This window comes from Molothrus aeneus, chromosome 1 (assembly GCF_037042795.1).
Source record: "Molothrus aeneus isolate 106 chromosome 1, BPBGC_Maene_1.0, whole genome shotgun sequence".
Lineage (NCBI taxonomy): Eukaryota > Metazoa > Chordata > Aves > Passeriformes > Icteridae > Molothrus > Molothrus aeneus.
In genome coordinates this window covers 34,484,453-34,510,649 of record NC_089646.1, presented here as the reverse complement: position 1 = coordinate 34,510,649, position 26,197 = coordinate 34,484,453, and the positions used below count along the sequence as shown (strand labels likewise).

General features: G+C 39.8%; 1 protein-coding gene across 1 annotated transcript in view; it reads left to right on the top strand.

Annotated features, from left to right (window-relative positions):
- The window catches only part of JAZF1 (JAZF zinc finger 1), a 189,098-nt gene that overhangs the window by 159,815 nt on the left and 3,086 nt on the right, over nt 1–26,197 (top strand). The window contains exon 4 of the mRNA XM_066569158.1: nt 20,416–20,585. Coding sequence (XP_066425255.1) covers nt 20,416–20,585 — 170 coding nt within the window. The remainder of the gene's footprint in view (nt 1–20,415; nt 20,586–26,197) is intronic.

Here is a 26,197-nt window from a genome sequence, read left to right as displayed (position 1 = left end):
TGTGCAAAAGACCCCTTATGTGTCAGTAGGAGAGCTCTGCCTATGGTACAGTTAAAGATTTAAAAGAAGTGGTCAGTATTTTCCCCCTACCCCATTCCCCTCCCCCCTTTTTTTTGGTGGGGGGAAACTGGAATTCATAGTAAGTGGTCAGGGAGGAATGTTCTGCTGCTGTCATCGTGTAGAAATGACTTTCATTAGGAAACTATGTTCATGAAAAGAAATAAAGGAAAAAAGGGATCTATATTTCCTTCAAAAGCTAATATTCCAGTGGTTTTCCAGGGTATAAACATCCTGGGATTTTTTTGCACTGATTAGAGTAGCTGAAAATTGCTTGCTATCCTGAACCAGATCTCTTGGCCTAAGTCAGTCTGATTTACTTTAGGTAGAGATCTTGTCAGATAATTCTGGTACACTTCAGACTAAATACCAGGATTTTCTTCTAAAAAGCTAAATGCATAAGATAGGGCTATTCTATTCTGTAATAAACAGGTTCAATATATTCTCCTTAGCAGGAAATCACTTGAGCATCACTGCCCTGAAAAACTGTTACACCACATGTTTTTTATATAGGCTATTTCATGTCTTAGTATTAATGATTAAATGGAAAAATTGTAGCAGTCCTTGAGATGTTCTGTCTGCAAGTTGTAAAATGAAGTGATTGTTCAGTATGTCCCTGGTTATAAAAAAGGGAAGCACATCAAGAAAAGCTAAATGATAAAGTACTAATATAATTCAGTAAATTTTAGATTTTCTTAATTATCTCCTGTTTGAAACAAACTGATTCATTTCCTTGACATCCTACAGAAGATGGCAAGGAGTTTTTTCTTTCTTTTGTTTACTTTTTGTACGGCTCCTCCTAAGAAGGCTAATTCATGATATGGTCAGGTAGTATAACTTTGCACATCTGTCAGCAATATTGGCTAGTGATGTACTCTTTGAAACACGTTCCATCAAATACTAAAGAAAAAATCTCAGCATCTGTCTACCAAAATACTTTCATTATTTGTGTATTTTCCAAACTTTTAAAGTTAGTCAGAATGTTGTTTTACCTGCGGTTAAGAGAATCAGCTTGTTATGGCTGCATTTCTGCAAGTTCTGCCTGCCAGGTTATAAATAATACCAGCTTCCACTTTCTGCACCCTCTGTTCCAAGTTCCCTTTTGGACCCCTTATTCCAAAGCTACAGCTGATCCTGGTAGCAAAAAAACACGTATTCTTTCTTTAAGACTTCTTTAAAAATTTACTATTAACTGCATTGCATTTCAGCAGCCTCAGCCCAGAAATTCCATTTATCTCTTCTTAAAAGTTTTTCTGGACCTAAAGTAAGCATTGGGCTTTTTCTGATAACTACAGTTTTTTTCCCACAGTTTACTTGGTGTAGGATTTTTTCTAACTTCGGTAGATGAGGTGGTCAGAGTCATGCCATGGCTGAGTTTCTGTATGTGGAGTGCCTGGAGATGCAGCCCAGTAGGAGTTGCAGACTAACTTTAGATATGCAGCTCATGTGTCTTTTATTGGCCAATGCAGAACTTTTTCCCTCAAGTGCAAGTATATGGGGCAGTTGATTAGCAAGGTGGCGTAACCAAGGGTTGTTAGGCAAGCTTTCTTTCAGGGAAACAATTTACAGTATGTAAATTGTCCTGCATTTCAGCCTCACAGTGCCTACACAGCTTTCAAGCCCTACAGGCATACCCTCCACTGCATCCAGTGAGAATGAAGAGTATTGCTGTATTCCTTCCATGCAGTCCTGTTTGATTTGTACTCCGAGAAAACTCTTGTTAATTCGTCTTTGAATGCAGGTAAACGTGTATGTTGTGGTAATTGAGAAAACCAAGAGTCTATTTTCCCTTAGGTTGCCTTATGCCCTGTATTTGTTATAATCCAAATATAATCCTTGTCCTCATCCTCCTTTAGACCTATGCTTTGTCAAAAATAAAGTGGGATTGCTTTGACCTAGTTCATTCATGCAAGTCTCAGGATGGCTGTTTCCCTTTTATTGTCTCCTGTCTCAGTTGTTGGACAGTTCGTGAGGGCTCAGCGGTGTGTGCCTGGCATTACTGTCACTGCCCAAGGTGGTGCCACTTCAGATGCCAGAGAGGAATCATGCCCTACAGGCTGGTGAGGTGGCATGGAACACATGTTCCTCAGGAGAGTGTGTCTGTCACATATGGCTTCTCATCATTCTCATTCAACATAGAAAGCGAAAACCACACTAATCTTTTGAGTCCCCTTTTCCATGTACTGTCCTCTCTTTTGGTGAGCTGCTCATCTTGGCTTTCCCAGGGCTGTTAGTCTTGGCTTGGGTGAAGCCAGGAGCTGCCTGGATCCCACTCCTGTTGGTGCATGTCCCCACGGCGATGTCTCGCCACTTCCTGACAGTTTTAAGCTACTGCTGGAAGTTTTCAGCAGCGTGCAATTTCATATAATGATCTCTCATCTAGGTAGTGACCAGACTCAAACCCACTCAGCTTGTGAAACATGATAAGAGGCAGTTCAAGGTGTTTTGGCTGCCGAGAGTGTTTGTTAAGTTTTACAGTAAAAACCTGTGCCAAAAGACCATGGGGCCTCGTTCTCAGGCAGAGCTGAGCAGCCTCCAGACTGACCCACGTCGATGTTGCAAATGTTGGATGTGCACATGAAAGCACCTCCTGCTTCTTGGTAAAGGAGATTATTCATAGAGAAGCAGAAATATTCAGCAAAGAAGTGTGCTCTTTTTGGCTCTTCTCAGGTAATGAGTTAGACATGTATTTGTCTTCAGCTTCTGTGTGTTAGTCCCCTGAAAAGGCCCGTTTGTGCTTTTGGTGTGAAGTAGAAATGCAGTAGTTAATTTTCTATACCTCCCCTCTGTTCCCTCAGGGTGGTTCTTATATGCTCTCTGCTTACATTTGGCTTTTTGTTTCTCTTCTTCTTAAGACCTGCATCCTCTAATGGTTGCAGAAAGTTCACTTTAAAAATTTGCTCCAGTTTTTATTTTAACAATAGTGTCTCCCAGGAGACTTTGTTTAGTAGGGCTTAAATGGTCTTGTTAGAGTTCACAGGCAGGGTTTAGCGAAAGAAATGGCTTCCATCAGGAATAAAGGCTCCTTAGGGTGATAGGGAAATAGAGCAAAGTAGCACCAGCACACAGCTTATTTTGGAAAGATGTTAGCAGTCTGCAAATACTGAAATATCTCTTTATTTAAGGAGCAGTCAATTAAGTCACAAAAACTTATGTTGTTTTTATTTTTAAATGTCAATTTTAAACCCACAAAACTAATGAAGTCTAGTTATGGATAAAAATGGGGTTGGCATTGCATCCTTAACATACGTTGTTAATTTTTTGAATGTTTTCATACATCTGTGTGGCTCACAGATGAAATTTCCACTCCTAACTTCCTGGCTTTTGAGTGTAAGTCAGAGCATTGACATTCCTTTGAAAGCTATGATATCTCTTCATACTGAAAAGCTTTAAAAGAGATCCAGTGATAGTAAATTATTGGGAATTAATTAGTAAAATAACCTGTTCCCAATTTTAGTTAGAAAAGTAATTCATAATAATAAATCTCATTCAAAAAAAAAAAAGCCACTTCTGCATTGAAGAAATGCCAAAAATCATCTGAAACCACTGTTTTGTGTTTGTTTATTATTTTCCTTTATTTTTATGACCTTTTTTTTAAAAAACTATTCCAGGCCTGGAATAATAAATTTCAGCCAGGAGTGAATTTTTTGCTTTCCTATAAATCCTGAAGCAAGGGTTTAATACCACCAACTGGCTTTTTAATAGTTCAACCCTAAATCTTGTGCCCTCCCACCTTCCTCTGCACAAAAAAAAAAAAAAAAAAAAGATAGAAAAAGAAAAGCTGGAGTAAAAAAAAATCTCATACTTAGCATTTCATATTGCTCTGAAGAAGCTGGCTCCTAGACATCCTTTCCTGGTTATTTTTTATTTTATATAGATTACAAGTTATAACATTTATGCAGTTTTAATAGGTTTATAGACCTATTTACTGCCTGATCATTTGGGGCAGTGGATGGCAGCCAGTCCTGGCATGAAGTGTAGAGGATGCTGTGGTTGCCTGGAAAAGCTGTGGCCATTTCTCAGCCCTTCCACTTGGGAAGGAGATGAAAGAGTGCAGTTTTCATGGGTGGTCATAGGCTGACCCCATGAGAGAATTGGCAAGTCCCATTTTGATTTACAGCTGTCATTTGAGTAGGTGACTAACTATTGGTTTCTCTTATTAATTGGGATATTATTGCCTTTCTGGGGAGTCATATTTGTTCAGTCATTTTTGATTGATTGCATTTGAAAGCTTTTACCTTTCATAAATATGTCAGACTTCCTTAAAATTTCCATCAGTCCAGTCTCAGTATCTAGTAATGTGACTCCGTTTTCTACCCACAGAAAATACCTAACTTTACAATTTTGGAGTTTTTTTTCCTTTCTGGTAAAACTTGAAAGTAATAAATCATTTTAATCTGGAGAAAAAAAAATGCTTTGTAGGATTTGCCTTAACCTTTAAGAAGTCTAACGTCTAAAGAGTGATATTTTAATGAAATATGCCTAAAAATTCAGCAAAGTAATGTTATGAGACTTGAAAAAAAATACTACTGAGGCATTCAAATTATTAATGTTGTTGTAGAAATTACTGCCTTTGCCATCTGAGGATACTGTCTGAATGATGCTTTGGCAAATTTATAATAAAGGAGTGGTTTTGTAGATATATAGAGCAATACTAAAACTGAAATCATGATTGCTTTGTAGCTTTGTCAGTAGTCCTAAAGCTGCACTATTTCAGTCAGAACACACTATGTGAGATGGGCCAATTTTTGTCTAATAAATCATACCAGTGGTGAAACACAATATAAAATGTCACTCTAACAGAAAGTGAAATTCAATTAATTTTCAATCAAAAGAAAAAAAAATCAGTCTTCCCCTAGTGTCTTATTTTCAGAGCCTGGTGTAGTTAAGAGTACTTTTTGTATCTAGAGTGATTGCCTTCTTAAATGTCTGCAGTAATTTTAAATATATTTGTGTTTGATTTGGGTTTAGGTAACTAAATTAAGGATAATCTTATCCCATTTACATCATTAGGGAATATCTTCTAAGACTGAATATTTTCTTAAAAGGTACATATAAATTTTTACTCAATAAAATTAATAAATCCTAAAAACTCACTAGAAGATACTATTAGTATCTTCTCTGATTCAGATGGATTTTGTTCAGGATTCAAATGCTACTACTGGCAAAACAGTGAACAAAAAATTACAGCTTCCTTCTGTGTTAACTAGTGTTCATGCTGCTGATGAAATAATTTAGAGCATCATTGTGTTCCCTCTATGGGTGACTAATTTACAGGGGAGGAAAGTCTGCATATTGCAACAAAGGAGCTCCTTTCTCTACCTACCAAAGGCAGCTGGGGCTCAGAAATTGGTCTGTAAGGATCCACCTTTCTTCTGATGCACTAAGGAGCTGTCTGTTGTGGAAGCTTTGATTTTGGGAAGTGAAACACTGTGTGGCAGTTAGGGACTTTTCCCAATAAGCCTGGTTATCTCATGTACTGTTATCTCCATGATACGAGATTCAATTCCTGTAATTCTGCTGTATAAATTTGCCTTCATGGATAACTCATGAAGGAATCCCACGGGCCTCCTCTTGAATCTGTTCCCTTTTCTTTTCCAAGAATGCAAAAGCTGAAAGAAAACCACCCATTGTTTGCTGGTAATAGCAACCAAAACCACAATAGTAACCAGCCTTTGGAATTGGGCATTGAAGTAGAGTTACAGGCATAAGCTGGAAACTAATATGGTTTAGATTCTAAATGTGTGTTTAATTTTTTTTACTTTAAGTTGTTGAAAAAATGCATTGTTGTAATGTAAAAGCTCATTCCTCTTCATAGGTATCAAAGCAGCTAACATTTCAGTAGAGTTTCCATATGTCAGGCTTTCAACAATGAAGTAATCATATGGCACAGACAGCTGTTGCACAGAGTGCTGGAACTGCACACTAAACAGAATTCAGCAAGAAAAAGAGATCTGCTCAGCTGAACTACTTTTTGAGTTTAGAGTGAACAGCAGAAATGTAAAATAACAGGGGTGTTCCCCCCACAAATTAATTGAAGACTTACAGGAGGAGGAGTTAGGTGCTCAAAGCTTTTTTATGTTGATGGATATGCTATTAATGTGTAGCTGAATTAAGCTGAATTTGTTGCAGGACTGCTATTTATAGCAGAATCTGTTTGGCTGCTGTCAGCAGGTGGCATTTCTGAACTCCATGTTAGGTTGAATCAGAGTAGAATCTGAACCATTCAATCTGCTACTCAGTTGATAATCTGCAACAGCTTTCTCTTTGGGCAATGAAGATTTACTGAATATTGCTACAGCTAGAGAGATACTGCTCTTTTGTGGTGGGCATATTTTTATAAGCAAAGTGGACTGCAAAATATTCTTTTACTAGATCTTAAGGGAGCTTGAAATTAGACTTGGGAGGACAAACGAGTGGGAACAAGTACACATTGATGGCATTTTGAAAATCAGGCTACAAATTCAGGTCACATGGGCTTCAAGCACATGATTAATGTTTAGCACCTAATACTAAGGAAGTCAATGCTGCCTGACTTGGAGCACATAACAAGTGCTTTGTCAGACTGGAATGGAGTATTCACCACTTGCAGAGTTGCAAGCTCAAGAATTTATGTAGTCACGAAAACCCAGCTTTAGCCATTCACTTCAAAAATTCTTCACGTGTGTTAGCATACTGTAAATGCTTAAATTTAATTATTACACTTCATGTTAAAGTGGCCTAGTATCATGCAGATGTAATTGAAAAACATAATGAAAAGTAGAAATATTAAATCAAATCCCAGGGCTGTTGTATTAAATTGCTGAGAAGTGGGCTGAGAGTGTTAGTTTTTGTGTGTTTGACTTACAGGGTGTCCAGCACAGTAAAGCATGAATCAAGCAAGCTCTGTTGCAGCTTGAAAAAACAGACTTTCAGATGTCTGAGGAACCATCTCATTACTTGTTCAGAATTTTCTACTTGTTTAATTGCCTCTTCAGAGACTGAAGAACTTTTATGCTATGTTTTTATTAAAAACTAGATATATGGACTCACTCTTGGATAAACACTATGGGCAAATAAGTAAGGCATACTTCATAAAATGAAGACCAAATTCAGTTCTCCAGCATAATGAATGTTTGAATACATTTGATGTTTCAGACCTGCAAGGTAGGAAAAAATCTATGTTAAAATATCTTGTGGAAACTGAATTGTGGTCCCTGACAACATTTCCTTCTGAAGTGCTTCAGTGTTTCACATTTCTGTGTAGATGACACCAGAGAACTTTCTTTATTGGAGCCAAAATGCGGGTTTGGGACCATATATTAATCCTGCACGCTAACTAATATTGTACATATAATTGCCCAGCATTTAGCAGTGTGAGGTACCTATTCCAACAGACCCTTATGGGTGTTCTTGTAAAAAATAATGAAAAAAATAATGAATGACATTGTGCAAAACAGTTGATCAATGTGTTACTTAACTATAGTATATGTGTGTGCTTAGATACGGTATGAGATTTTAACATGAAGTCATGACTAAGCATGAATAATAAGATAAATTTGTAATAGTTTCCAATTTCTACCTTAAGGAATAGAGCTGTAATAGAAGGTTTCTAGTAACAATGAAAAATAGTAAGTAAAAATACAATTATTTCCTATAGGGGTTTTTTAGAACAGGTGGGATTTGTTCCCACAGCTAAAAGATGTTTTTTTCAGATCTAGATGTCACATTCGAATTTTAGGGAGCCAGGCTGTAAACTTGTACATATTTAGCTCTTTCTTCAGTAATCCAAAGTGAAAAAATGTTCTAGTGTTCATCATTGTACTCAGCTAAGGGCCTCAGAACTGATTTTTTTTTTTTTAATTTCCTAGCAATCATCAGCTATCAGGCGACTGCCTGGCTTCCTTAGAGAGACAAGTCTGTGTATTAACCTGGTTACTCAGTGACTAAACCAAACTAAAAGATTTACATTCCCAGAGCATACTGAGACTTAGGATTGGAGGATCTGCAGAGCAGAGATAATTCCATATTGTAGGCGCAGCAACGGTGTGGTCACATCTTGGACTAACTTGTAGCTCCAAATTAAACAGTTTGAAATTATCCTGAAGACCAAGACATTAACTTGGTCAAACCTGCACATTTTTTGACCTGTAGCTGTGCAATTACCTGGGCCTGCTCTGCAGTTTGGCTGAACCCTAAAAGGAGGAAGGATAGGAGCTGGCCCACTTGCATGGCTGTGTCTCTTACAAGGGGGGCCCTGGTGTCTTTTTTTCATCTCCCAGGCAAAGCGAGAGTCATAAGGACTCGCAAACCCCAGCCCTGTTTGCCTTACTGAAGTGATCTGGTTTGTTTTACAGGGTGTTGGGGACCCCTCAAAGTCCACCTGTTTCAGTGCACATGGACCGGGTGAACGAGGAGTGTTGGTTAAGGCTGCAAGGACCACAGGGCTGCAAGTCCATGACTACAGTTCTTTCATAGTCCTGTAGCTCTGGGGTACAGATCCTGGAGGATTTCTGCAGGGCAGTGCAAGACAAGCTGACATGACCCATAAGTGTCTTAATTTTTCAGAGGTTTGATGTTTCCACTGATCCACAAGCCTTTAAACTTGTGAAGATGGAGCAAAATTATGGAGATTCTATTGGATCTGATCTTTTCTATGGTTTGCATAAAGACATGTGCTATGATAACCTGCCCTGCTTAGTCCTTTGTTTAACTCCATCCTAAACTAACTTATAACTTAAGTACAAAAAGTCCTATACTATATTCATGGAATGACATTATTTTAAAGTGTTGCTTCTAACCATTAAATTGCTTTCAGAGTTAAAAGGATATTTTTAAGTATATAAAGAGGACAGTAAGGCTAATATGAAAATAACCGATGGGGGAAAATGGGGCTTTGCTGTGAGGGGAAATACATGGTGACTTTTTTTAATCATGATTCCTCTCAGCTTTTTGCTGCATTTTCTGTTTTTCTTCGTTTTCCTGCTTTATGGGTGCAATTTCATTATAACTCTGTTAAATTTCTGATTTGCTTTTAACTTGGCAGTAAAAATGTTTTGAGCCCACTTTGCTATAAATATATGTTCTGGGAAGATTAGCTCAATTGTCAGATTTTGTGCTTTCTAGTAGAATTCTGAATCTGACCAGAGGAAAAGGCACACAAAAATTTAACACTACCTTTTATTTTCTCATTCACTAGAGGTAGCTTTACATGTAATCTTGACTTCGTGTTGTGCTTCGTCTTCCCAGCCCCTTCAGAGCATTCTTGTTTGATACAGACATAAATTGCACCAGCAATTGTAAAGCTACTGTGCTGTAGAATTGTATTTTAATTGCACATACCTGTAATTAATTGTATGGGAATTTTCACAGTAGTCTCCCCAAGGAACAATTTAATTGAAAAGTAACCGAGTTGTCTAGACTACTGCAACTCATAAAATCATCACTAGTTTTGGGGTTTGAGCTACAAAGCAGCAATAGAAACATGGCTTGTAGATTTAAAGTACTTCCAAGCACAGGAACTATTTTATAATCCCCATCATAGTAGCCTGCCCTGGCAAGCCATTTTTAACAGCGTCAAGAACAAAAAATGTACAATAAGCTTAAAAGTAAAGATTATCTCTGTTAATTTGTGATAGGATAGGGATTTTTGTGTGCAAGCATACCCATCACACACAGACCTATCTTTCTCCAAATGTGTAAAAAATATGCATTTTGTAGAAAGCACATTGTGTCTGCCTTTCACAGCTTGAGGCATAACTGCTTTAACATAGGAACAGTGTGACACCCAAAAAGTTACTTCAGCAGTTCTGGGTAACAATGATGGCATTCATGTTTGTGTGTTTACACTGCAAGGGCCAATTGGTGGAAGGATTTTTATTTATTTATTTACTCTTTAGCTTTGTAAGTCATCTGCTAATTATCTTGAAAATTCCTTGCTGAAAACACAAATGTTTTTCTCCAAGTTAGAAACAGTAGTGGCCACATGGAGCTTTTAGGTGTTTATTTAAATTTAGGTATGTGTATATATGTGCACATATATACTTACACATATACATACCTATATGTATAGTACACTGTGACATTAAATGGGATTTATCTGTACCACTGTAGTACCTTGAGGACTGAAAAAATTACTCCATGTCCACTGGTGCTGCATGTCTGCTCACTGACAGCAGTGTTAGGGTTTAGCAGAAAAAAAGCCAGACTCATTTAGGCGGCACTTCAGTGTGCTGAAGATGATGAAACTTAAGCAAATGTTTGAGTTTTCCTTGCATTGTGGCCAAAGCAAATCAGAAGTAATAAAAAGCAAGTACTAACATACCACTTCACACTCAATGACTTATAACCCAGAGAGGTTTATTTCACAGGGGAAATGGTGTATCATGAGTTGATGTTAGCCAGTACAAGATTCTCAAAAGTATGTGACATTTTAGGAAAAACAGGGCTCTTTGTAGCTTTTGTGTATTTCCAAGTGAATTAAAAACCATGAAACATTTGCTGACCCCTAAAACCACAAGATCCTCTTGTCTTTTTAGTGCTTGTGGCTGACAGGTGGAAGACACCACCCTAATTCTTGCTGAAGATGAAGGCTGGTGCTTTGTCCTTGCCAGCATAGTCTCCCTCTTGAAAGGTTTTTCCATATATAGTCAGGCAGTGGCATTCACAACAATTTCTGAGCATTTCTGCCTCTATTGTCAAAGGATTCAAGAAGCCAAGGAGCGATGGAAAATAGCAGTTTGAAAACTACTTTGATTTCAGCCCAGTGATATGTCACCTGAAACAACTCACACCTGCTAACATATGTTTTATAGACCTGATTGAAACAATGACAGCCTCAAAGAAAGGTTTGTGACAGCGTTAACAGGCACAGTGCACACTTTATTTTATCAGAATCTTTGTCTTTAAAAATGAGAGAAGAGACATGACTCCCCACCAAATGTGTTCTTATGCTTGGGTTAATTTCTTTCTGAGAAGCACAAAGTAGGATTAATGAAAAACACAACAGATCTTTCCTGTAGAATTTTTGTGTAGTTTAACCGACAAAAGCCTTCATTCTTATTCGGTAGTTGACAGCCATTTTAGCCCTTACTGGCAATTCTGAGTCTTAGGGCTAGCTCTTAAATCATGCTGATGGTGTTTCTTAAATCTAGATGGTCAGAGCTTCAGAAGCAGGCAGAGAGAAGTGGTCAGTGTATATTCATGCAGATTAAATTCTCCCGGCCCTTCCGTGCATTGAAGTGGAGAATTTGCCATTGCCTCCCTTGTTGCTGGTCAGGGGTTTGTAGCCCTCTTGGGACTCATAAACATGAAATTTCCTCAGCCCAAAGCTGCTGAAAAAGCACTGAGCTGTCTTGCACCTCCACATCTCCTCCGCACCCCGGTCCTCCGTGCACTGCGCCGGGGCTGGCGCGCATGCTGCAGCCCATTCACAGGAGCACCTTGGAAATCCCTGCCCAGCCAGACCCTGCTGAAATCAGCAGCACTCCTGGTGTAGTGCAGGCTGTACCTGCACAGAGATAGCAATGCCTGGGGAGGGGGAGCCTGGTGGGAGCTGAGTGCATCCCTGCAGGGTTTGCGTGCTGGGGGAGGCACGGTGCGGCAGTTGGGGTGCGGAGGCACCGTGTGCATGAGCAGTTTTATAGCCCGCACTCTGAGTGGCTGGGTAGCTTTTGTACAGCTGTAAAGCGTGTATAAAACATGTCTCAAATGTATTTTCATAGCTTCATAAAGTGTAGTTCATTTATGTAGGTACTTTTTATTGTAATCCTTTATCTTCAACATGGAACTGTTTCCTAGTACCGTTTCTATTTTTTTCTTCTCTTTCTTTATCAAATGGGGTAAAGAAGAGAAAAGAAAAACTGCACTTTTGTTATGTGCATCAGGAGAGTCCTTAAGTACAGTAATAGTGCCCTGAACTTGTATTTTTGTATTTCTAACCTCGGAATGCAGGCCTAGCAACTAAAAAGCCAAAATAACATTAATTATGACTGTTCCTCGCTGTGGTTTTTGGAGTATAAGTTTGGAACAGATGTTTGAGGGGAGAGAAGGGAGGGGAGGAAGGATGGATTGTTTCTTTTTCTCAGCCCCAACTGGTTTTAATTCTTTTTTGAACATTTTGCGAATATCTTTAAACATTTGCCAGAGTTCAATTAACATCCTGTGACTAAAGGTGGAAAATGTCCTACTTTGTTTTTCTTCAAACATATACCTGCTCTTGCTTCTCATGCCAAAGCCAGAAAACGAAAGGATTCCAGCTGGCATAGGTTTTATTACTGTTACATTACTTTGCAGGTTAAGCCTCAAATTGGGAGGGGTCTGCTGGATTGATTTATTTATTTACTTTTTTTATTTTCATGATTTTTAAAAAGTGCCATGTAAAACACTGCCATTTAATTACAGGAAGGTTATGTTCTTTTTTGGTGAGTGTTTAACAGCTTATTCTTGTTTACATGAAGTTGTAGAAATCTAGTTTTTAAATATGTTTAAAGCAGAGATTGTGTTATTGGGTTTATCATGTTTTTCCTGTACTGTGTATAAACACAAGATTGTACATTATTGAAAGCCCTTTTTTGTGGAAAACAGGATTGGGGGGAAAAGTTTATATAAGAATGCAAAATAACTTCCCGAGACTATTGGCGCAGTGTGACCATAAAACCTCAACAGCACATTGTGCAGTGACATTATAACAATTTGCTTTAGCACCTCTGCAGCGTTCTCAGAAAGCCCTGCTCTACAAAACACATGCCGTGGTATCAGTTGACTGGTTTTTTCCAGAATCAGTTCTTTACATGCATGTTTTTGTGATTAGTTGCTGTTCCACAAGTAATTGCAAGTGGTGGAATTTTTTTAAATTTATTTATCTTATTACATGTATGTTTTGTTTGCATTTATACATTCAGTAAGTTGTAATATATCTGCTTATATAGGTGTGCAAGTGGATTTATAAACTTTGGATTAGGATTTACAGTGCTTTAGTTTTAAAGACTGTTCTTTGCTATACCAGTATCAAGACACAGATATATCAAGAAAGAAAATGGCACACAGTTGCTCCTAAGGCCAGATAGAATCCAGCTGCTCCACCAACCCCAGTATTGGCTCTGGGGAACTTTTTTTTTTTTAACTTGAGTATGTTAGTTCTGTTTCTATAGTAGCCCAAAATGGAGAGCAGACCTCATGTGTAAATAGTTCTCAATTTTGCTGACAGTGAAAAAGAATATGTAGCACTAATGTCATACTAATAGCACTTTAAATATAAAACTTTATGTTTATTTTCTACCTTTGTCATTTTAGCTTAACTCCAACTTTTAAGGTGATTTCCCATATAGGTTAGCTCAGCCAAAATCATTATATACCAAAATACAATGTATTCAGATTTATGTTTTACCAGTAGGAGTGTTTGCGTGCTTTTCAAAGTGAATCCAAACCTTGTAATGGGATACATTTTCAGTCACTTAAAATTCAGCATGAGCTTACACTGAGAGCACTGAAATGAAAACTGCAGTTGGTGTGAAATGTTGGAATTGACCTATCTACCATGTCATTTAAAACACCAGGGTGCTGGATGTTTAACTATGTGTGGGTTCATCCTGTTTGAAGTACCACCCTCCAAAATAGCTGGGGGAAGGATCTTTTCAGACTGTCCCTGTGACTGTGCAATTTACAGTTGCCATTTGACTGGGAGAGAGGGGAGAGGATGTCCAGAAACACCTGCCCATAACCTTGGATGCTTAAATGTTCCCTCCTTTGGTTATAGCAGTGGAGGTCTGAAAGTGTGGTCTGAAAGCTGCTCTTCAAGTGATGCAAACAAACACAGAAAAGTGTTTTGTGGGGAGTTTTTTGCCCAACTTATTTTCTCTAGTGCTTTCAAGTGCCTTGTGCCTAAAAATAATGATAAAAAACATACTGTCCTTTGTATTTGAATCCGTGTTCACATCATTACATGAGGTACATTTTTGAAATTCTCTTGGTGGTTATTCATTAGCTGAGCCTTGCTTCAGCCAGAGACAATAGAAAATTAGTTCTTCTGGGCAGTAACGCATCCTAACAGCTCATTATTTAGCACTTGATACTTGATCTGAGCTAGGAGAGGACTGGAAAAGAGAAAAGGAAGGGTGGTTTCTCCAGAAGACATTGTACTGGCCAAATCCTGCTCTGACTGGTGTCATGGGAAGAGGAGGATGCCGGCAGCAGCAGCCAGAGCCCGCGGGACGCGCTGGGCTGGGCTGGGCTGGGCTGGGCTGGGCTGGCAGCGGCCGCAGGGACAGCCCTGAGCCCCCGCCCCGCCTGGCACAGGGCCAAGGCCATGGTAAGTCCTAATTGCTATTTTCATGGCTCTGCTGTGATCATGAAAAGGGAGGGAGGCCTCTGTCAGCCCTGGCAAGTGCCTGTTTGACAAACCATAACCATCTCAATCAGCTCCCACCAGTGACAGCAAAGTTCCAAGCATGCAGTTGGCTTTGAGCACAGAATTGCCCCTCCTCACCCAGAAATGAGGATCAGGAATATTTACTGGGAGAAGAGCAAAAACTCAACTCCCTGTGCTTATACCCACATGCTCTGGCCTTCACTGAGGTGAACCTAGTGCTTGTTGTGCTTAGGTGCTTAATCCAAACACTGGAATGGCACTTGCTGTCTAAAATGCCAGGGTCTGTAGCACTGCACAGTGCTCTGTTAAACCTCTCTGGGTTTTCTTCAGTTGTGTCTATATCATCTTTGTGGACACAAATGGTAAAAGTATTTTTGAAAATGTAAGAAATTAATCTCAGTAGACTTTTTACAAAGGCTGAAAACCACTTTCTGTCCTCTGAGTCCCCTCTCTCCACCCACCAAAGTGAGCAAAGATCCTGACTTAGTGTGTCTGGATGGTGCAGTGTCTGACATTTGTTGCTGGAGTTTGCAGAGCCAGTGCATTGTGCCACCTGTACCAGCTCTCAGCTGAGAGAGTCCTGCTACAGCTTCTAGACTAAAGACTTTCATGGCTGCTGTTATTTGACTGGTTTTTGTTTCATTGCCCTGAGCATTTAGTTCCTGTTCTTTATATGAAGGAAGAATATTTCATTTTGAATGACTTGGTATGTTTTTAGATCAGCAATGAGTATCAGCTTTAGGAACATTGTCCCTGCTGTGTGCATCCATGGGCACAGAGGGAAGAAGTCTGACAAATCCATAAATGTGCTTTAGTGTTAACTCAAAATTCACACAGTATTAATAATTCACTTTTTTTATCAAGGAAACTGTCGCATTATATGGGAATGCAAAGTTCTTAACATAAGAAGTGCTGTCATAAAACTGTTTCTATGAAATACAAACTGCAAGTCTCACACGGGACAAAGTGTGAAGCTGAATTTTATGAGAAATCCATGGAATTACCATGAACTTTTGGTGACACTAGCAATGTTGGTTCCCACTGCAGTAAGCTATTTGCTCACAGCTATTCATTGTATACTTAAATGTATGCTTTCTGGTCACAGAAATAATTGACAAGGATGTTTTGGGTTTTCTTTTCTTCATGGGAGGAGAAAGGAAGAACTCATAATGTTCTTGATCAGAGGTCAAGATAGATCCTGCTCATTAAAATGGCACACACAGCTTGTGCTGGTTTAAATCAGCTTTGTCTTTTTTCTGTTTAAAGGCACAGCAGAGAAGTCCTTAGATATGAAAAGCAATGTAGCGACAAATGCTGTGCACCTGCTAGAACCAAGATTCATTTAAAGTTCAGGGGAAAATTCTCTGTAAATCTCACGATAGAATGAATCCACTCATGCAAAAGGCAGAATCTATCTTAGCTAAAGTGGTGTAAATAACCCCAGAAATATGAAAGATGAGGCCCCAGATTTTCAGCAGTGTAGCTGGCATGTTATCTGTTCCAGAATGGCAAATGAATTAGCTCTCTGCTAACTATGTCTGAGCTCTTTAAAGTACTGACTTCATCTACTGGAAAATGAAAAAGTTGTAGATGGGCATTGAAGAGGTGAGATGTCTGCTGTAGGATTAAGTGACATTCTCACTGATTTTGATAGGAAAACTGACTGGCAGCAGAGGTGTAGACCAAGTCTTTATGGTCAGTTTTGCTTTTTGTCAAACTACAAAGGCTTCTTACCCTGCAGGCAGTAATCATAATCCCTTTTCGTGCATGTCTTTACTTTTGTCTGTGACATAGACAGCTTCCTTATTTGTGATGGGTTGTTTAAATGCAGTGTGAAAATTACAAGAGAAGTAACTTGCTGGAACTCTTTGTGACCCAGTGTATTTTGTGGCTTCTCATAGCAGGTAATTTTATGTGCTATCTGGCTCCAATATGGCATACTTTGTGAGCTGTGCCTAGTGGAATTCGCCTCCCCTTTGAGGAGAAGTGGCATTGTCTCAGCATGGAAAATTGCAGGGGAAAAAAAAGGCTGAGCTAGCATTCTTTCCTTGCTTTTCTTTTGTTTCATTTTTTGATCTGCTGGGGGCAGCACAGATGAAGTGAGTCTTTTGGCAAGGTCACTAGAATGAGGAGTGGGGAAATGGCTTTGTGGGCCAGGACTGAGGGAATATTGCATGCGAGGGCGGGTGCAATATTAAGAAGATCTTACTGAGTTATTTGGATAATAAAGCAGTGGTTTAGGTTAGGCCAAGGTAGAACTATTTAGGGTCTCTGAATGAAAGCCAGATGATGAAACTGGATATTATCTTAAAGAGCAATGATCTAGCAAGAAGCCACAGAAAAAGCATTGCCAGAGGAGAGAGTTTTGGGTTTTGTTGGGTTTTTTTTGCTATGGTAGAACTAATATTTAGTTATGATAATAATATTGTATATTTGTATAGTGCCTTGCTGAAAGCATGTGCTTCTCTATCAGCCAGATGTTTAGATGCTTTTTCTTATAGAACTGTGTGTTGTCAAGTTTTGGGGGAGGTTTTTTTTGCTACTCAGACTTCTGAAGCCTAGTTCTCATATTTTTCAGTGGGAGGAACATTCAGTCTGCTTTCCAAGCGTGAGGAGTAAGGGTAAAGCCATTGGCCCACATGCTACAGGAATGGCTCAGCTCAGTGCCTTGAGGGCAGCTTGCCCCAGCAGAGCATCCTGTTTTCCATGAGCATGGCAGCATCCGAGCAGAGCTCAGCAAGGCAGCTCTCTGGGACCTCTCTGAAGAGTTACTGCAAATACTGCCCCAGTCACGCAGTTGTTACACCCTGGAGCAGGCCATAGGTTAGATGCAAAGGCACTTAAATTTGTTTTTTTTTTCTTTTTCCTTTTAAAAAAGTAAATATTTACAGATATAATTGTGAAACACCAACCAAGTCTGGAAAAAAAAAAAAAAAGGCAAGCAATTAACTCACTCTATCTTGATCAAAGTGCGCTGCTGCGCGCTTCCCCTCGGCGCAGGGCTGGTCCTGGGAACGCTGCCCAGGAGCCGGGGCAGCGCCGGCTCGGGTTGCAGTTTGTACACCTGACATGGAGCCTCCTGCTCCGCCTGGGAACGGCCTCACAGAGCCACCGTGCTCAGCCCTGCGCCACTTAATTAAAATACCTCATCCAGGGGCTGTTTGTAATGGCAGCGCCAACCTGCGCGTTGTGCTTTTTGTTTTTCCTCTTGTTTTATTTCCCCCCTCTCTGATGTGTTGCACACAGTTGGTGAGGCACCACATGGGTTGCTGCTCTTAGACACTGACAACTGAGGAAATTAAATTCTGAGGCAGAATCGGTTAAAAGCATGACTAAATCAGTGTTGTTTTTCTATAACAACTGAAACAACATAATTATTTTAAGGTAGAATTTTATTGCTAATGAAATTTTTCAAGGCAGTAAATTTTTTTGCATTTTCCTTATACTAAGATCCTTTTAAATATATTTGGGATTTCTCATTTTTATTTTTTTTAAGAAAGTAGAAGCAATTGAGTTCAGTAGAACACTGTTAGATAAAAGCAGTGATAGGCTGCACTTCCAGGTTCATATGACATCATACTCTGCACCATTAGTATTACTGTTTTGTTCAAGAAGTACATATTTATACTGTCATTCATATGAAAAAGCTCATTGTATTTGTAAAATCTGTAGTGATATCTGAATTTTAAAAATTAAGATAATGGAGCATTTGCTTATACTGGTTAAAAAACTGCTTTGAGTATACTAGACCAAATCTTGCATTTTTGTTCAGGTAAGCCAATGAAAAGAAAACCATAAGGATGGTGTGATCTCACACATACTTTCTACCTTTGACTGAAGTACAGGCAAACATTTTTACAAAATTGGATCTTACTGTACAAAACTACTAGAAAAACTAAAAGGGCACCCGCTAATCCCTCTAGGAAAACCTAAGGAAATGCAAAATAGTCCTGACTGCAGCTTCTCCCCACTGTTTTGTGTATCTCTTACTTTATACATCATACTGCATATTAAGTTTTAAAGAGCACTGATTGTTGCTTTATGAATGCATACTCCTTATCATCACTAAAAGGAGTGGTGTCCCTAAGAGATGTTGTACAGTTTCAAATGATGTTTTCTTCAGGAGGACAAAATCCTATTTGGGTGGAAATCACCCGCTCTTAAGGGGGCACACAACGGGGGGTGATTATAAAGACAGAAATTGTTGGTATCAGTGTTTAGAATTGTATGTTTTGTCATCCTAGGAGTGCATATGTGTGTTTACAATAGGGTTTTCTGTTTCATTTGCTTTAAAAAAACCCCACTGAGCTAAAAGGTTTGAAAGGAACAGCTTGAGGAATTTTTTCCATCAAGATACAATCAAGGGCAGGAAATCGTAGAAGCAGAGTTGTGGTTTTGCCTCCATTTTTTTATTAGTTAATTAAACTATAACAACTCTTAACTTCATTTTAGGTTAACTGTTCCTAGAGTTCAGAAATATTTTAAGAGGTCAATAATGCTTTCTTTGGCTCTCGCTCATTCCGAGTGGGATGAGGAGCTGCAGTCAGCAGGGCAGAGTTTTCCAGATGTGCTGCAGGGCCTATGCGTGCGCTCATGTCGACGCTTGTCGCTGGTGGGAAACCATTCCTCTTTCCTCATCTGCGCTCCATCCCAGACAGATGGGAGCCACGGGATAGAAACGTGGACAGCCTGACATCTGTCCTGACCAAAGCTCAGGAGCCCTGGCTGCTGGCAGCTACCAGTTGCCACGTGTTGTTACTCAGTGCTGAGTCTGACTGGGAATGCTGGGGAAGGGGGAGTCCAAAGAGGCAGTAAGTATGGAGTTTCAGCAGAAGCAGAAACACCCCTAAAAACCCATTGTACTTGGCAGTGTGGGTTTTCCCTGTGAATTCAGAATGTTTTAAAGTGCCATGAGGCATCTGTCTGTCTGCATTTTCTCCTTGGTGGGTAGAGCTGCTCAGAGCTGTGCACTGAAAGGGCACATGAGGGAAGAGCCATGCAAGTGTCACATAACTGTCTTTAATAGCGGGAGCTATTCCAGCACTCAGAGCCAAATTGTCTTTCAGCAGAAAGGATAAAATTTAGCAGAGCTGGGAAAGGGAAAGAAGAAAGGGGAGGGGAAACACAGCACCACCTCCTGCTGACACCACAGAAGTTTCCCTCAGCTTTCCCTCTCTCTCCCTCTGTGCATATATTTTCTTTTTAATCGGCTGCGGCTCTTCCCTCCCCTGCTTTTCTTTTTTTGAGTGTATTTTTACAGTTGGAATTCTGCTTTTCTAATTTCTCTTGTTTCACATTTAACTTCTTCAGAGGATTTCATTAATAGTTATTGCAATTAAAAATAATAAATAAACTCAGCACCAGCTGCTCAGATGGCTGTCTTAGCATATCTGGAACATAATGCGGTCTGTTCAGGGCAGCCACACAATGCAATTTATACCCACACCTGAGGGAATGAATTTCACAACTGTAATTGCTACAATATAATTCTTATTAATGTTGTGCTATAATTCCTATTAATTCCAAAGGGCTAGTAAATGCATTAGGACTTGTCAACATATTATTTTACACTGTTTATGATCTGTAGAATTACACTCTTCAGTATTGTATTGCATAAAGAAATGCCTTAAAATTAGCTTTAATTGGAGGAGGGGAGGGAACACATTTTCCGTTAGGGCACTGGGAAAGATCCTGGATCCTGGTGTTTGAGAAGCAATGAAACTGCATTTTAAAATCAGTCCTTTGAACTTTCTGTGCCGTGCAGTTAACAGTTTATGAAGATATATTAATAATGCCCATCCTGGTTATTAGAAAAAGAACCACTGGTGTCTTTATGAAGGAATAAATAACTACAAGAAAGATACAGTTGTAAAATTTAAAATAACTGTCTTCCAGAAAAGACAAAAGTGGGGAAATTGCAAGTCATTGTAGCTGATGTAATAAATGCAGAATGGGTTATCTTGCTGTGCTCTTATTTATTCTTGTTTTATCTGACTACCCTGCTTTTTTAGGTAGTGAATATGATGAAGAGGAAGTAGACTATGAAGAATCAGACAGTGATGAGTCCTGGACTACAGAAAGTGCTATCAGCTCTGAAGCTATCCTTAGCTCAATGTGCATGAACGGAGGGGATGAGAAACCTTTTGCCTGTCCTGTTCCTGGATGTAAAAAAAGATATAAGGTAAGTAGTAGTGCAGACCTACCTCGTTTCCTGCTGGTGTAGGTGGTGGGGAAAGCCTCTAAAATCAGTTTGCACTCTTCTCATTTAATGGATTTTCACAATTATTTTTGTGATATTTTAGCAGAATATTTTATTCACTAGTTTCCTCTCAAGCACAGCCAGGTTTATCAGTTTTACAAGGGATGTCAGTCTGTCAAGAGAGATTACATATAGCAACTCTTGCTTTACATGAGCAAAAGCTTTTAATGAGCTTTCTATTATTTAGACAAATTAATTGCAGAATGCCGGAGGTACTACAAGCAAAATAATCTCTTGGGTCCCCTTAAGAAACATGAAATAAAAAGCTTCTGTCCATCTGTGCCAGGAACAATTCCTTCTGCTTAACTCCTAGAGATACTGCCTCCTCTTTAGTGAGACGGTGCCCAGGGTGCATTTTCTGTTAAAGACGATGTGTGGAATGTGATGGTTAACATCATGCAAGTCAGAATTCACCTTGGGAAGGCAGAGCCTTGCAGAAATTCTGGCATCATTCTGTCCTGGGTCTGAGTTCCCATGACACATTTACGCAGCCATCAGTGACCCCACATACATCCCCTTGTGTGACAACCTGGGAAACAATTCCCTGACACCCCCATCCTGCCCCGTTCTTTAATTGCTCTCCATCATGAGAAATTTTTTGTCCTTTTTATGTGAGTGAAGCATTTCTAAACTGGAACCTTGAGCTTGCCAATGTAGAACATGCCAGGATATTACAGGAGTGTTGCTTCACATGCATCCAGTGCAGAGACAGATGAAATTGTGTGGAACATCTTGCACTTCAGTATGGCATTCTCTAACCACTGACATAATGGAAGTAGTGGGTTAGCACACTTCCTCTAAGTTGTTTTCTAAAGTTTTTGCATGAACTACTGGAAAATCCAACTGCACTGAAAAAACCATGGTGGCTGGGTTGGTTGTATTTTATGGCTTGTCCTTTAAATAACTGGTAAGTGGGGACTTAAAAGAGAGCAGAAGTATGAAATAGAAATAGAGGAAGGCCAATAGCATTTGAGATAAAACAGCTGTGGCAAGAATGGAAAACCTGTGCATGAAACCATGTAGTGGATGAAAGGCTGTTTCAGTGATGCTGCAGCAGCTCCCACAGCAGTAAATCATAAGACTCAGGTTCCTGTACAGACCACTTAGCCCTGACAACGCTGTTTCATAAAACATGGAAAAGAAAGCAGTGTGCTTGTTTCTTAGGGACATAAAGTCTTTTTGCTGAGATTATCCTGAACTATATAGTGTTTATTCTCCAGTTACAGGAAAAACTGAACAGCATCTCCAGGGCCAGGGCAGAGGGAAGGATGGTTTTGGACTACTTGCAAGCATTACTTTGCAGATAAACTCCCATTATGGAAGATCAATACTTTCCTTGCGTGTGGCAGGAGCTGTGCCAGACAGAGGGTATGGTATAAAAAGCTAAATCCCCCTAGCTCAGGAAGCAAACAAGCCATGGTGATCGTTAGAAGTCGTGTGCCCAGAGGGCATCTATGCATTGCAGAAAACATTCGCTTAATGGCAAAGTCTGGAAGGAGAACCCTGTAATTTGCTGTATCCTGTCTGTTCTCTGTTTGACTGCCAGCCCTCTGTCTTTTTATTGCCCAAATGAGCAAACTGTTTGTGCCTGCTCCTGCTATCTCACTACCTTCATCTCAAATGCATGAGGACTGTCTATAAGGGATATCTTGTACACCATTAATGGTAGACCAGCCAGGCAGGGGAACAAATTAATGACCCTTAGAGGGGCTGACAGGGAACAGCAGTAAATAAAAAGTACCATATTCTTGTAAGAGACTCACCTCTGTTTAGTTTCCTGATAGAAAAGCACATTTCCTTAAACTCTGCCTCACCTCATTTCTCTTTTCTGTGGGCTCTGTTTCCTCCCTTTTTTATTTTCAGCCTATGTTTTTTCTTTTTGCATTTTTATCTTTGTTTCCTTCCTTTTAGCTTTGTGTCAGCTGTGTTTCTTGTTTCCTCTTTATCTTCCTTCTGCTTAACCCACTTGTCTGACGGAGTCTGGGTAGGGAGTCCTGTGATCAAAGCACTGGGATTTTCTGGTGGGTACTGGATAATCACAGTCAGGACTGTAAAACAATTATAGTGCTCCAAACAGGAACACAGACATGCACATACAGTAATTGCCAGGCTCACTTTACGGCTGAGAAAGGATGCATTCCTTTAGGGAGCGAGGAGGAAAGGAGGATATACACAGTTTTCTTTTGTCTGGCCTTAGGTGACGTAAGTTTGAGAAGCAGAATGGTATTTTTAGAGATTTTATTTGTATTTCAATACTGGTTAAAGGACCCAGTAGGGATGGGGCACCTTTTTACAAACAATGTTCAAGGATAAGAGATGGCCTCTGCACTGAAAAGTCATTATGGAAAGGTAAATAAGACAAGAATGAGTACAACAAACACTCCAAAGGAACGGGCTGGGGCGGACAATGGAAACTGTAAGGAGAACATTTTATACACAAGCCCAGATGTGTATCAGAAGCCCCCGCTGGCCTCCTGCCCAGCTGCTGTCTCCTGGCGCTTTCCCATAGGCAGTGCAAATAGTCATAAAGATTTCGTCGTTCTTCAGGAAATTTATTTTAAAAAATATCTTGCTTATAACATGTATTGGTAGTCTGTATAAGTGTGGCAGAGATTTTCTTGAGAAGCCACAGATCCTGGGAGAAATACTTTTCTTTAAGGTACATGTGGAATAGTTAGAAACATCTGAATAAACCTGAAGTACACTGACTTCTGGATGCTTTAAACACAAGTCTTTGAACTAATTTCTGAAGCTTGCTTTCTTCTCTAATTATGCTTATCGAGGTAGAGAAGAAGTTATAATTACTTTCATTTATGGATAATTTTTCTTCCTGTGATTCATCTTTGATGCCTGAAATATGATTTTTAGAAAATCATCTGTGTGATTCCAAGGAACGCAAAGGCATAATCCTTGTTTCTGTGGAGTTCACCTGCACCAGACTTTGGATTCACATCCAAATTTACATGTCCTGTCCAGAAGTGTATGGATATTGAGCAGTTAATGTGCTTTGCAAAATACCACCTTTTAGGAGCTAAAATGGGGAATGATGAAAGTGTTGATTAGTTTTCCTTTTATTCAGTATCCCTGAGTGGTCTCTAGCTCTGGAGAAGGATGTTGAAAATGTGTTTAAGATGTAGATAAACTTACTCAAGCAACATCCAAAGAGCAAATGAAGTTTGAGACATAGTAGATACAACAAACCTGACAAATAATGAATATATGCTAGTATAGAGAAAACCCTGAAGTATTTGTCCTAAATTTTCTAGTTTGTGCAAAATTAGTAATAAAAATAATAACAGATTTCAATGCGTACAGAATGTAGCTTATATCCATGACTTTTCTTGGCCTTGGGCAAGAGAAGAAGGGGCACCTTCCAAGGCTGCTGAGGCACTGTCTGGCAGATGAAAGGATGAGGGTCCTGTCAGGTGGCACAAACCCCCAGGAAGGCTGACCTATGAGTGGTGAAACTCAGCAGAGCTTAGGGAAGGAGAATATTGAAATGAGAGGGAAACAAGGGAATTTTCTTGAAAGAAAGGAGCAAGCCAGAGCTTGCAAGTCAAACAGAGGAACTGGACCCACAAAGAAAACTTTGGGATGAAGAGCCAAGAGTACAAAAACATGTATGAATGTCCAAGGCTGAAACAAGAAATCTCTCAAATCATCCTTTTGAGATGTCTTTTCCTACTTGAAGTGGGGCTGGCAGGTACTTTGTAGTGTAGTGCCTTTGCAAATCCTGCCGTGCAAAAGGGGCCCTGCCCAACAAGAGACTTTGTGTCCTTGCAAACCAGGTAGTGCCAGTCTAAACTTCTCTATCGCCTCCTGATCTGGTCCCAGGTTAATAATTGTTTCCTCCTGTTCAAGATTTTTAGAGTGCCCTTCTCTATGGCCATCTTCTTCCTCAATCATCTGTGAGAGTAAATAGTGAGCAACCTAAGTAACCAGAGCAATAAAAGTGATGTACGAGTTTGGCCATGGCTTTTGCTGCACCTCAGCAAACTCAGCCCAGACGTACAACAAAGTGTTTACATTGCAGCAGTGGAAAAAGTGCCGAAGAGTCACTGTAATTCTAACAGTTTCCTTTTAGACAGAAGTACAGGTCAAATTTCACATTACACAAGCTCCTTATGCTCTGCGTGGTTACTGTTTTTCAAACCTTCCGTGGCCCAATTCATCCCTTTAGGTTTCTGCTTTAGCATCTCCTAAATTTTTCTGCCTGAAAATACTTTCTCCCATTTCACCAAGGAATGGGTGTACTGGGGCTGATGGATCATTAAAAAACCTGGATCAGGAGAAGAGTACCATTGGCATGGAATAGTGAGGGAATTTGTGATTGCAGATTTACGATGTCTGTAGCAAGTGATAGTAGCTCAAAAGTATCTAGAAGAGATTTCTTAGAAAAATTAAAAGTTAAAACAGGAACAGGTTTTTGTTAGGAAAATATTGTTATTATAGGTAATAGGGGCTTGTTTTAAAAATTTCACTGCAGTTGCAAAAGTTTAGCAGGTCACCCCCAGATTTTCTCCTCTTTAGAAGGCACAGGTAAGGACCTGTGGTACACAGATGATGACAGATACCTTATGAAGTCCTCCTGCCACCCAGTGACAATCCTGGCCCCCTCACCCCAATGGCCCTGTAGGTGCTAGAAGTTGAAGCTATGTGTGAGGTGATCCAAAAGGTGCCCCAGGATCTCAGATTACTTGCAGGGAATTCACTTGACTCCTCTTGAGGCTGATGTGTAGTTTTGATGTGCTCTTGGACTTGTGCTACAGCTTTCTGGCTCCTCTGAGTGCTCTGCACCCAGACGTGTTCCTGTGTCTGGTGTTGGAAGTGGGGGATTCTCAGCTCCCACATCTCCAGGAGACAGCTGTGCAGGGGTTGTCCAGAATTTTTAAGGGTGTAAAGGACAATTCAGAGGCTGGATTTGCAACTTCAGGTGAGGAGTCATTGCCTGGATGTGCTGGAGAAGAGGAGCATGAATCTGTGGGAGGAGCAGTTGCTTACAGTCTTGCACCTCTTTTCCAGGGTGGATATTTGAGACAGTTTTTCTGTGAGTTCCAAACTGGAGCTTCCACTTACTGTAAGCTGCACTTTGATAAAACTTGTTATTTAAAGAGCCAAGGGGACTTCCTGTTATGTATAACACCAGGCAGTCATTCTGCAAAGACAAAATCCCTAAGACCTAATTTAGTGGGTTGTTTAATATGCAGGCTGTTAGTTGATGTTAGCTTTTTAGCTTTTTCTTTTCTATTTTTTTTCATCTTTAAAAAATACTGAGATGCATATCTGGAATCTTTAGAGAGAACACAGCCTTGGAACTGTCTCTTTTTGTCACAAACACTATCTTCTTTGGTTTCATCCTAGGAGAAGCTCAAATGAAAGACAGTATGCCTTTGCTTATTTATCCAAAAATCCGAGCTCTTTTAGTGGGATCAGATGAGAGACTCCAGTATACTCCACAGAACAGTATCAAAACAGCTGCTGAGAACACAACAGCTTCTTCCATTTTTTGCCAGAAATATGTGAAAAGGAAGACA